This window comes from Odocoileus virginianus, chromosome 8 (assembly GCF_023699985.2).
Source record: "Odocoileus virginianus isolate 20LAN1187 ecotype Illinois chromosome 8, Ovbor_1.2, whole genome shotgun sequence".
Taxonomy (NCBI): Eukaryota; Metazoa; Chordata; class Mammalia; order Artiodactyla; family Cervidae; genus Odocoileus; species Odocoileus virginianus.
In genome coordinates, this window is record NC_069681.1 from 32,837,106 (window position 1) to 32,850,575 (window position 13,470).

Below are 13,470 nucleotides of genomic sequence, written 5' to 3' on the forward strand. Positions count from 1 at the left end.
GAAGCCTAAAGGCTGGCAGTTTTGTTTGAGAGCAGCGGACCACCGCCGAAGGGTTTAAGGCAGAGGACAGGATGACTGTGACCACAGATGCGGGATGGATTTGAAGGAGCCAAACCACATGGGGTGACTGTGCGAGTGTGGGCAGGAGCCAGGGGGTGCTTCTGACCAGGGAATCACCAGTAAGGATCCAGAGAATGGGCCAGCTGAGAGGTTTTTAGGAAGAGTTCCATGTTTTTGCTCTGATGGCATATCCTGACTAATGTACCATCTGCCCTTGTGTCTCTTTGAAGACTTTTAATTCTCATAAAATATGCATCCCAGTCCCGGCAAGCCTACAGCTCCAGTGTTGACTAATGTGATCACGTGTAGCAATTCTGCCGCCAAGAAGTCTCTAGAAGGAGAAGCAGCACCTTCTTTATTTTTTCCCTAATTTCTCCCTTTGTTCCTCACCTTGTGTTCACAACACGTTGTGTATAAGTCAGCTAGAAGGATTATTATATTTTATTGTCATTATTTATTTCTATAGCCATCCGTTATAATGCAGGCTCCGTGAGAGCACATGCCGTGTCTTAGTTATCTTTCTGTCTCCAGAACTTAGCATGGAACCTGGCCTATGGGATTTGATTTATAAATGACTGCATCAATGTGTAAATAAATGAGTCAGCAGTCGCATGAATTAAATACTTCATTTCTGCTCTGTCTTCTCAGCCTGTCTTTGGCTTTTTATAACTGCCTTCCTCTCTGGTCTGAGTTAACATATTAGCTGTTTTTCTTTTTCCCCTGGGTGCTCTACTTACCACTACAAATATTTTTCTATGAGTTGTGCCAATAAACTTTTGGAAAACTTGTCTCTTGCTCATGCATCTCTGTTTATATATGGAGCTGTTTTTCTGATTGCCTGCATCTCCTGGAAATGCTCGCAGGGTTTGTTCTACACCTTTGGGAGCTCATTCTTCATCACTGTTGTTGTCATAACCGTCAAATTACTGAGAGCACGCTGTGTTCAGTGTCCCGCTCCGGGAGGGAGAAGGTGGTGAACAGTGGTGGCCTCTTCCCTAAATGATCCACCGCCAAAGACAGAGAGTCAAAGATGACTCACAAAGCTATAGAAGATATACAAATGGGTAAGGGAAATATTCATATTATATAAAACCAGAAGAACAGTTCCTACAGTGGTTATTCAGTCAATAAGTCATGTCCAACTCTTGTGACCCCATGGACTGCAGCACACCACGCTTACCTGTCCTTCACCATCTCCCAGAGCTTGCTCAAACTCATGTCCTCTGAGTCAGTGATGCCATCCAACCATCTCATCCTCTGCTGCCTGCTTCTCCTCTTGTCCTCAATCTTCCCCAGCATCAGGGTCTTGCCCAATGAATTGGCTCTTCATATCAGGTGACCAAAGTATTGGAGTTTCAGCTTCAGCATCAGTCCTTCCGGTGAATATTCAGGGTTGATATCCTTTAGGATTGACTGGTTTGATCTTCTTGCTGTCCAAGGAACTCTTGGAGGGAGGAAAAAAAAAAAAAAGGCAAGTTTCCCAAACTAGAAATCAGGAATAGAATCTCCCTGTGGGCTCACAAGCAGTTGGACAGCTGAGCCTTATATGGCATTGAACTTGGGATGTTCCCTCACAATGCTGATGGTCTCTCTGGCCAGTTTGGTTATCCCCACACGGTAGGAAGGCGGAGCTGCCGCCTCTGTTGTCTTTATAAAGGCTTCCTTGGCCTCTCACGTTCATCTTCCCAAAACCCAGGACAGACTGTCATTATAAAGTAAAAGCATATACCGCACAGAGGATAAGAAGTAGCTTTTGAAACATACTTCCCTAACCCCACCAAGAAAGACTGTCTGAATTAAAGTACTTTTTGACCTCTCAGCTCAGAATGTGTAATATAAATCCACAGCTTCCATGAAACCTAATCTGTAGAAATATAAAAACAAACTAACAGAAGCAGAAATAAACAAATAATAAAACCATTTGCTTGTTAATCCCCAGATAGCTCATGGCGTGTAATTGAATAATTCCCAAGCATCTTTATAACTGCATAGAAAACTCTGGCTTTATGTACCAAATGTGTTGTTTCCATTTTGAGTTTTTCTTTCATTAATCTGCTAAACTAAAAATGATCAGTTTCCTTGACATTTTCCCTCTTTCAAACATAACCTCTTAGGATTTTCTTTTCTTTTTTTTTTATTCTTTTGATTTCTATTTCCAGCACATATTTATAAAACATTTTGCTGTTTAAATATGTTGGTGATAATGTCAGTCAACAATAAAAAAATCACATTTGGGATGGAAAGGGGATTATGTTTCAGAGTAAAATAAACATTTTTCTTCTAATTTTATTTTTTCTGGTTTAGTTTTGGTTCAGTTTTTGTTTCCAGTGCTCAGACTTTGAATACTTGATGGGGCTTTACTGCCACCTGCTGTTTCTTCACGTAATAACTCATCGTTCCTTTGATTCAAATATTCTGATAGACTCTGACATATAGATCCCCCCTTTCCTCTTATTTTTCTTTAGTTAAAGCAAAGTGAAGCAAATGCAGACACCAAGGAGAAGCTCCCTTTGCGACTTCGCATCTTTGAAAAATTTCCAAACAGACCGCAAATGGTGAAGATCTCAAAGCTTCCTTCAGATTTTACCGTTCCTAAAATCAGGTATTAAAGTATTTCCTTACTTGTCTATCTCAATTACGCTGCAGAACATTCACCTTAAGTCTGACTCATCCCTTTCAAACTCATGTGGGCGTGGCTTCTTTCTCAGTTATGACCCGTGCTGCCACTCTTTCTCTCTGAAAACTCATCGATCCCTTTAACCAGTACATCCAAAGCAGAGTCCTGCTTTAGCCCGGGAAGGAAGACCGCTGACCGACCCCTGCCTCTCCCTGAGACCGCTCCCCGGGAGTGTGATGTCCCAGGGAACTGGTGCAGGTGGCCCAACTTGCAAGGATGGTGCGTAGGTAGATATTGGCCTTTGACCCTCAACCTTATCAGGATAAAATTGCCCCTGAGTTCACCTAAATGGAGAAATGACCACTGGCCAGGTTTCTGGATGACTGTGACAGCATTTGTTTAGAATGCCATATCTGGTACAGTATAATTTGTCTCCGAGTTTTTTTTAAAAGAGGAACCATGGCATTTAATACCCATACTAATATGATTTTATACCACCTTTGCCATCAGGTTAAACACTTGTACTGCAGATGCTTTAAAAAGCTTATTTTTAATGTTTAAAGGAAATTCTTCCAGTTCTAGCTCAAAACTTACAAATATAACTAGAATAATGTCAGATATGACATTTTTATGTAACTACTTTTAAAAACGATTCTATGGGAAGGTTATAAAAGTATGAGACTGAATATCATGCCATAAATTTAAAATTCAAATCAAAATATATTTGCACTTCTGATTTAAAAGAAAAAACAAAATTTAAAACCTGAAAATACAAAGTATATAAAAGAGTCATAAATTAGATTCAAGATTAGTGGGTATTTGAAAAGATGTTATTTGAATTCTCCCCATGCCTTGGAGATCAGATGAAGTTTCATTTGAGTTATTTTGAGTCTTTAAGTGTAAAATTATCTCTCAAGCATTCTTACGATAAGTAAAAATTCAGAGAGATGAACTAAGATCTTATTACCACAATAAGATTCAAAAGATACCATTAATTACTGAATATTGTTGCATAAAAGTAATTTTAGGGACATGACTTTTTAAAAACAGGAATGACTGAAGATGCAGGAATTTTTCTCTTAATTAAACAATTTGCAAATAATATTTTCAATGAAATCTAAACACCTCTTTATCTTATTTTCTATGAACTTGTCTATGAACATGTCTTGTTTTCTATGAACTTTTGTCACTGCTTTAACTTAGCTCAGGCAAATACGTCCTTGCAAAACGCCATCCCACCCCTTGCTCCTTGTCGTTAATAATGCTTGATGAATATGTGCTTCGTTTGCAAAGGGAAAGTTTCATGAAGCAGTTTATTGATCGTCAGCAACAGGACACCTGCTGCCTCTTACGGAGTCTTCCGTCCACGTCTTCCTCATCCTGCGATCACTCCAAACGGTCTGCGATTGAGGACAACAAATACATTGACCAAAAAGTAAGATCCACTGTCTCAAAGAACCAGATTTTTCCTTAAGCCTTTGTTAGAGGAAAGGGCTTTGCAGGTGGCTCAGTGGTAAGGAATCTGCCTGTCAATGCAGGAGATGTAAGGGACCCCAGTTCGCTCCCTGAGTCGGGAAGGTACTCTGGAGGAACAAATGGCAACCCACCCCAGTGTTCTTGCCTAGTACATTCCATGGACAAGGGAATCTGGCAGGCTAAAGTCCTGGAGGTCGCAGAGAGTCAGAGGCGACTGAGCGAACGAGGGATGGGGGTGTTAGAGAAAAGACAGCACATAACTGGGCCCTGAAATCCTCCTGTCTCAGGAGAATAATGAAGAAAATAATTTTAGCTGTTGAAGAGGTCACTAAACCTAACCTTTGTAAATTTGGGAATTTAAAAATTCACATTTCTACAAGTCAGCTTTTGAGCCTTGACATATGACAGCTGGGTGGCTTCCAGTAGGTTGACAGTCTTCCCAAACCTGCAGTTTTTCATGTGCAGAAGGAAGGGCTCTGAGCTCTCAAGTTCAGCCCAGGGTTAACGGTGGCCTGTACACTGCTTTCTGCACGAGACCATGCTTATTCCAGTTATTGTGCCAGGGAGACTAACTAGAGCAAGCTTCTCTAAAATTAGTCCCCAAAACTACCATCTATTGAGTTTACTAAGGCCTGTGGCAGGTATGTCTTTATCATTTGAGCTTCCCTGATGGATCAGATGATAAAGAATCTGCCTGCAATGCGGGAGACCTGGGTTTGATCCCTGGGTCGGGAAGATCCCCTGGAGAAGGGAATGGCAACCCACTCCAGTATCTTGCCTGGAGGATCCCATGGACAGAGAAGCCTGGTGGACTATGGTCCATGGGGTTGCAAAGAGTTGAACACGACTGAGTGACTTTCACTTATCATTTGAAAAGTAGATAGGGAATTTTTTCCCAAATTCCACAGTTAGAAATGAAAAATGAATCACAGAGTTTGTGCAAGAGATTGCACATTAGAATTTATTTGCAAAAGCATCTGATTCAATTGCAAATATTTCTCTTTTGGACCTCCTAGTTTCTCTTTTAACCCTTTAAATTGCTGCCACCGTTTTTCAGCGGCTTATCATCAAATACAGTAAGTCCTCTACAAACGAACAAGTTCTGTTCCAAGAGTGCACTCGTAAGTCCGGTTTGTTCTTAAGCCAACAAAATTAGCCTAGGCGCCCAACTAACACAGTCAGCTGTATTGTACTGTATTATAATAGCTTTATAACACGTTTCACACGTAATACATAAGAAACAAACACAAAAAATAAAGAAATACTTTTAATCTTACAGTACAGCACCTTGAAAAGTACAATAGGCAGTCCAACAGCAGGCACAGAGGGGCATCGAGGGAAAGGCGGGAGGAGCCCCTCATTGGAGGAAGGAGAGGAGGTGGGAGACGGCAGAGCTGGAGTGTGGTCGGGGATGGGAGATGGAGTGGGTTGGGATGCGAGCTGCAGTGTCACTCATGCCCGATGCTGATGGAGTGCATGCTGGAATCTTCGAACGTTCTCAACTTGAAGGTTCATTTATAGGGGACTCATGGTTTATATTTCTCTATTATTATGTGGACATAAAATACCAATTCCTTCACACTCCAAGGTTCTCTGTTTCTCCCCATTCTCCAAAGGTTACACTTCAGAGGATGTTTACTTATTCCTCTCCTCTTTGTCTCCCATCCCCTCCCAGAATGAAACAAACTTCTGCCGTTTATCACTGCCTCAACTCCCCCGTTCTCTGCTGTAGTTTAGTGATTTTATTCTCAGTGATGATGACGATGGGGCTTCTCTGGTGGCTCAGACGGTAAAGAATCTGCCTGCAGTGCAGGAGACCCGGCTTCAATCCCAGGGTCAGCAAGATCCCCAGGAGAAGGGAATGGCAACCCACTCTGGTATTCTTGCCTGGAGAATCCCATGAACAGAGGAGCTTAGCGGGCTACAGTCCACGGGGTCACAAAGAGTTGGACACGACTGAGCAGCTAACACACACATGATATGGATGTTGATTTATTTTGTAGTGTGTTTCTTCTCCAGGCTTCCCAGGTGGTACTAGTGGTAAAGAACCTGCCTGCCAGTACAGGAGACGAAAAGAGATACAGGTTCAACCCCTGGGTTGGGAAGATCCCCTGGAGGAGGGCATGGTAACCCACTCCAGTATTCTTGCCTGGAGAATCCATGGACAGAGGAGCCTGGCAGGCTATATCCATGGGGTTGCAAAGAGTTGGACATGACTGAAGCGACTTTGCACGCACACACACAAAGACTTTTACTCTTTTTAAAAAGGTTCTTATTAAAGTTTTCATGTCTCTTTCCCCAGAGTTATGTTTACTCATATTGTGTACATGGCATAGAAGCAGAAACATTTCTATGTTGGTAGATAAGCCAGTGGGAAGATAATCGCCTGGTTTCAGCCGATCCATCTGAAATTGCACTTTGCATACAAAAACACAGATTGCCTTATTTTCTAAATTTATTTCGGAAGTGGACTTTAAGCCAGAGAATGTGCTGTGAAGCCCCAATCTGGGCTGTGGTTATGACCTGCCCTTTCCAGGAAGGATGCTGACAGCTGATATCATTAGATGCCCAACTTGACAAATCCACAGCTTGCTTTTTTTTTAAAAATCCCTACTAATGATATCCATTGGAAATATCAACACAAAATTGAAGTCTTTTTCTCTGAAAATTTATTTTCTCTCTGAAAGGAAACATGATGTCTCTCACATTTCCTGAACAGAATATTTCGAAATGGGTGAGAAAAAATAAAAGATCGGCATGGGGGTAGGCTGGAGGGTGGGGGAGAAGGGGCATCTGAAGGGAATTTGGAACATCTGTGAGTTCACCATCATCCCTGCCTCCCTGGGTGGTCTTTACCTTGGATTAGGTCGAAGAATTTCAAATGCCATCTCTGATCTGTTTAATGTCCTTATGTGTTTGTGGCTTCTTTTTATATTTTTGCTTAACTGTTACTTTTAACTGTCTGAAAGTAAGAAAACAATTATAGCCTTATTTTGTAACCTGAGTCCTCTCATAATCCCCTAATATATAATGAACTAGCAAAGAGCCTGGTCCTCGGGGGATCCAAGTCCCTCAGCTCTAAAGGGACTGGAACCTTTGGGAGACGGCAGGCGGTCTCCATCTAGAAGATCGGTTGATTCAAACGCACATGGTCTTATACACAGAAAACCATCAGCAGTGCTTAAGTTGCCCTTCATCCCTCATTGGCCGTATGTAGATAAACTACAGTTAGAACAATATCGTTCATCTTTTTGCAGCCTTCAACATCTGAAAAGTGGCACGTAGGGACCACAGTTCATCTGTTCATCTCAGCAGTAGCTAGCTGTTGTGACAGCAGAAAAAAAGACTTCCCTGGGTGGCCACCCATTCTTAAAGCTTCGACTTTCCTTAGGCTTCTAGGAAAGCAGACTTAATTCTTTCAAGACTCACTGCTTCCGGCTTAAGCTCCTGCTGCTCTTCGTAAATACTTGAGATCTGTCATCCTTGAGGGCTTTGGGCCAGGGAAACCCAAGGCAGAGAATCCCACTTAGTGAACTGCAGTCATTAGAATTTATGGGAAGTATTCAGAAATCAAGGAGAAAGTACTCTGGAATCTGTATTTTTAGGGTTTTTGGTTTGTCTTTTGGCTGTGCTTTGCAGCTTCTGTGATCTTAGTTCCCCTACCAGGTATGGAACCTGCTTCCCCTGCATTGGAAGCATAGAGTCTTAATCATGGGAACACCAGGGAAGTCATTGGTATCTGGTTTTTTTTAATATGGCAAACCTTTTTTATTTTTCTTAAGAAACCTCTAAAGCCACTTAAAAACAAAAATATACAAACACACAGCAAAATTCCTGAACAGAGCACGTCTCAGCAAGTGCTTGTAAATTTCTATTACATTCCAGCTGCCTTTGCAAACGCCAGTCAGTGTCCAGTGGAGAGCAAGGTCCTTGGCTCTGTGTAAAGAAACTCTCCCAGTTTTGGGGAAAACTCTGTTTTCCCCAAAAACAAGTATGAAATCAGAAGAAAATGAGAGACTGGCTTTTGGTGATTCTCATAAGGTGAACCAAGGAACAATAAAGTATTAATAAAACTTTTCTCCTAACAGTTACCTGTCAGGAGAAACTTCGGACTTCCTCTGCACTAGAGCAGCTTACTTTTTTCTTGCCAAAGAACACTGAGTCCCTAAGAACCTGGAAATCACAAGTTAAGGGGAAGACCTGACAACGAAAGCCAGGAGGGGTGAGGGTGGGTGTGCGTTGGATTAGACAGTGCAAGAAAGCAAAAGCACATGTTAAGCAAGATCTCAAGTAATTATCCTGGCTTTGAACAACTGTAAGAAATTCCCATGGCAACCTCACTTTGCAGAGACCATGTTTTTTAAAATAGCCCAGTTTGATTACCTTTATCACATAGTTTAAAAATACCTGTCCTCCATAAGCAATGAGCAAACAAAAATCTAACATCTGTTGTGTGGCTTGATCAAATCCTGAAGGAAAAAGACAGCAGTGTGGTCCCACTTTTCCCTTGAGGTGAATGTCCTTCCAAACCCCATAGAAATGGGTTCCCAAGTGGCAATCCCCACATCTCTTACCCTTCCCTTTCCCCTACACACTCATGGGAATCTTCAAAGGGTTCCCTTTCTTCCCAATTAAAGGGTAAACCCGCAGATCTCGAAGGATTCTTTCTAGTTTGCAAGCAGTAGAAAATCAGGTAGCAGTTTTCTACTCATCTTTCCCCTCTGTATTATTGAAATTCTAAGGAAATCAACCCTGAATATTCATTGGCAGGACTGATGCTGAAGTTGCAATACTTTGGCCAACTGATGGGAATAGCTGATTAATTGGGAAAGACCCTGATGCTGGGAAAGATTGAAGGCAGGAGGAGAAGGGGATGACAGAGGATGAGATAATCAGATAGCATCACCAACTCAGTGGACATAAATCTGAGCAAACTTTAGGAGATAGCAAAGGAGAGGGAAGCCTGGTGTGGTGCAGTCCATGGGGATCACAAACAGTTGGACACAACTTAGTGACTGAACAAGAGCAAATTATTGAAATTAAACCCTCAATTTCCTAAGTAGAGTGTTTGTTAATAATAATAACAATAAACTGAGACGCGAACTTGGCTTTCCAAGGGACCTGTTAGTAAAAGCAACCCGCTCAGTGCTCAGAAGTGAATCATCTCATCAAAGTCAAGGTCTCCACCATGGCTGGATCTGAGGGACTGTCTTTGATGGACCTTTCTGATCTTTCTGACCTTCGGCCTTGGCTGGGGCGCCTCTTCTGGGGTCAGAACCTCGTGTCTGGGGAACAGGAGGGCACATCCCAGGGTCATATCAGCATTCGACAGACGGGGCGATGAGGCTGTCCCAGTCACGCTTGTGCCTCTGCATTTCCCAGAACAGTAATTGGAACCTGTGTGATAAAGACAGTGAGGATTTATTTCTCCAACAGCAGATAATGTCTGCTGTCTTCTGCTAAACACATAGGAATTTCCATAATAAGCCTTCGTAATTAATAGCTAACACATGTACAAAATGAGGAGGAAAGTGAAAAAAAGTTAATTATTGCATTTCGTTTATCATTTTCATTTCCACAGGTCTTCAAGATTCACTCAGTCTTTCAACAAGCATTTATGGAAGGCCTGTTACTTGTATGGCACTCCTGTGGGCTATGGGAATTCAGCAGTGAGTGGGATGCGAACTATGCCCTTGAACTCTGCCCTTTAGAATCTTTTAGTCTAATGGGGAGAAACATGTGTGAATGGATGAAAGTATAAGGACCCCGTAAATCCTTCCTACCAGAGAAGGAAGATTGAGCAATAGAAGAAGTAGGTGCTCCATATGTGGAAAGATATGGATAGTGTGATCTGCTGAATGTAACTGATGGTGAGAAGCAAAATAGAACAGTCATTAAGACCAGTAATACTGATTATGTGATGTAGGTGCCAACTGTTATCTAAACAGAGATCGTTGTTATTTTTAAGGTTTGTTACAAGAATTAAATAATTATATGTTAAATGCTTAGCATCATACCTGGCATAGTATATGATATGCCTATCACATTGGATAAGAAAAGTTACTTTAGGGACTTCCCTGGTGATCCATTGGTTAGAACCCAGTGCTTTCCTTGCCAGGGCCCAGGTTCTATCCCTGGTTGGAGAACTAAGCTCTTGCAAGCCACACACAGTGACCAGAAAAGAAGGAAGAGGAAAAAGTTACTGTAATTAAACCATGCCATGAAGTCAGATTCAGCAAGTGCACTTACAGTCATCAATCAAGAAAATTTACTTTTACTTAAATTAACTTTAAGAGGTAGCAAACTAGTTGAGCACAATATATTAGTTACTGATTTATTTTTCTTATTGTCCATGAATCTGGTTTTTTTTAAGTCTGACTTTTGATGATATTTCATTTGCTACCTGTGTTGCCTATCCAGTGCCTTCGCCTCTCAAGAAGTAAATTAAGTTATTCTGGAAAGGTTTACTGTTCACAAAGACTGGTTGATTGCCAGCCAGCATTTTATAATTTTCTACATGATTACAGAGTGTTCAATGATTTGTTCCAGTAACTCTGCACATACTCAGTCTGATCTATAATTTCCAGGGTGAACGTTAACTCACTTTAAAAAAAGAGAGAATAGCCTGTTTTCATCTTTCAGGCTTTTACTGAAAGAATTTTCTAAAATAATAGCTTAGCAACTCTGTAGTGCCATTCAAACCTCTCTCTGGGAGAAGACTGGGGCAGAGGATGATGCTACCACTAACCGGGGGCTTTATCACAAAGATACAAAGTAGTGTGGTCCCAGGGAGGGAAGAAGCGTGTTCATCAAACCCAATATGAAAACCCTGCCAGTTCTCTCTGTAGCATATGAAAGCTTTAGTAGGTAATTGATTGCCCATGTATTCACAATAATAATGGAAAGGAAACAAAAAAAGAAAAAAATGCACCAATTAAATGAAAACTTTTTTCCCATTTTTATTGATCTTTGCAGTACATTTTTGAACCCAAATTAAAATACAGTTGCATTTGCATGTGTGATATTTACTTGACAGTCATTTCTTGGGGACTTTTATATGCAGTGTGCTCAGTCCTCCTAGATCAAAAACACATTTTCCTGCTTTCAGCTAACCTGAGAGGAGGGATTCCCTGTCAATGATTTTCTTTTTTTGCAGACAGCTCACCTGAGAGGAGGGATTCCCTGTCAATGATTTTCGTTTTTTGCAGAATAATTGATTGTGTGATCATTTTTGGTTTGGAATTATATGCAATTTGTTTGCATTCCTTGTTGTGTTGTCGCTAAGTCGTGTCGGACTCTTCTGCAACCCCCTGTGTGTGGGTTAGTCACTCAGTCGTGTCCGACTCTTTGAGACCCCATGGCCCACCACTCTCCCCTGTCCATGGGATTCTCCAGGCAAGAATACTGGAGTGGGTTGCCATTTCCTTCTCAGGGGATCTTCCTGAGCCGCATGATCAAATCCGCATCTCCTGACTTGGCAGGCAGATTCTTTACCACTGAGCCACCTTGGAAGCCTTTCATGCTTATTTATTTGGGATCAAATGTAAATCAGTCTAAGGACTTCCCTGGCAGTGCAGTGACTGAGACTCTGCATTCCCAACGCAGGGGGCCTGGGTTTGATCCCTGTTCAGGGAGCTAGGTCCCACATGCTCCAACTAAAGGTCAATAAATAAATAAAAGACTTTTTTAAAAAAGTTAATCAATCTATATTATACATAATATAGAAAGATTTTGATCAAGTATTTTCAGTACAGTCTGAGAGAGCTGACACTGACACTAAACCTACCTTTGAAATTTACATTTTGCTGTAATTTTAAAATAATCTTCCCTTTTGAGTATACTTGGACTTACAAATTTTATTTTCCTTGAAGTCTCAATGTGTTACAATTGGTGCTCTGCTGACATTCTTGCTCTTTGGCTCTGAAGTTCAGAAACAGTTGAATTATAATTGGAGACCAAGGACTGTTCCTTGTACTATCAGAGTGCCATGGGTTTTAAATTCACAAACAGCTATTTGGGTAAAAGCATCTGAGATTTTCTCCCAGAATCATAAATCCACTCATTTTTAAAATCTCTGCAGATTTCAGTCTTTGTCTTTCTGTTTATACGAGTGTGTGTGTGTGTGTGTGTATGTAAAACAGCCATGAAATAATCATTTTGCTTTTACCTACATAATCTAAATCTACCCAGCACATGCTGTGTTTTCTTACTAGTTAGCACTATATATTGTGCATGCAGCTGTGCTAAGTCACTTCAGTCATGTTCAACTCTTTGCGAACCTATAAACTGGAGCCTACCCGGCTCTTCTGTCCTTGGGATTCTCCAGGCAACAATGCTGGAGTGGGTTGCCTTTTCCTTCTCCAGGGGATCTTCCCAACCCAGGAATCAAACCCAAGTCTCCAGCATTGCCAGCTGAATTCTTTACCGCTGAGCCACCTGGGAAGCCCCATTCTATCCACATACATCTATGTGTATATTCTAACTTTCATGCCTGGTGTTTTCTCGAGATTCAGAATTTACATTATTGAAATAACTTAAGATCAGAAATCTTGACCCATCATCTAAAACCTCCTTTTTACAAAAGTCACATTTAAGACATTTTTCAAACCTTCCTGATTTGCTAGTACAATGATTTTCACCTTTATATACATTGTAATAGGTCTATTTTAACCTTGCTACCACTGACACTAGTCACCTTTAATTTTATTTTTTCCTTTCTAAGCATAATGTCGATTCTTCAAAAACAGTTTTTATGGAAAGAAACATCTTGCCATGCACAGGATCTGTCATATGCACTTGGGATTAATTTTCAGTTCACAGGTGCATGAAAAATTCAAATACAGATAAATGAGATACCACCTTCACCCTGTATAATTTTAAGTAATTGCTTATTTCTAATTACTATATTTTATGTAGGAGACTTATTCAATAAAGTGGTTCATTACAATAATTATACTACACTTTTCCCGCAGAATGGCATTCTTCAAGGCTTGCTCATTGGACCATGGTTTAGGGCTAATGGGTGTGTTTTTATAAATGCTTTCCCACTTAATATCAATCTGTCAACATTTTCTAAGTGAGAAAAGAAAACTAAGGCCTCTCAAACTTTTTCCCACTTAGCAACAGAAATGTATTGTTAACAACTCCCAAAACAGAAAAGTTAGTTGAATGTTATAATATTCGTGGTTTTCTTTCTCAAATAAATATTAGTGGCTCCATTTTAAAGGTTACTACAGTGGAAGATGGCTCTTTATATCTAAGCAAGGAGCGCCCCGAAGGAATCTAATATTCCCTGATAGGCCTGTGTTTACTTCCAG

The 13,470-nt window shown here is 40.9% G+C and overlaps 1 protein-coding gene across 3 annotated transcripts in view; it reads left to right on the top strand.

Annotated features, from left to right (window-relative positions):
* The window catches only part of NALCN (sodium leak channel, non-selective), a 283,090-nt gene that overhangs the window by 189,564 nt on the left and 80,056 nt on the right, over positions 1-13,470 (top strand). For all 3 annotated transcript variants that reach the window (XM_070471442.1, XM_070471443.1, XM_070471444.1), the window contains 2 exons: positions 2,526-2,662; positions 3,971-4,112. In XM_070471442.1, the coding sequence (XP_070327543.1) occupies positions 2,526-2,662; positions 3,971-4,112 (279 nt within the window). The remainder of the gene's footprint in view (positions 1-2,525; positions 2,663-3,970; positions 4,113-13,470) is intronic.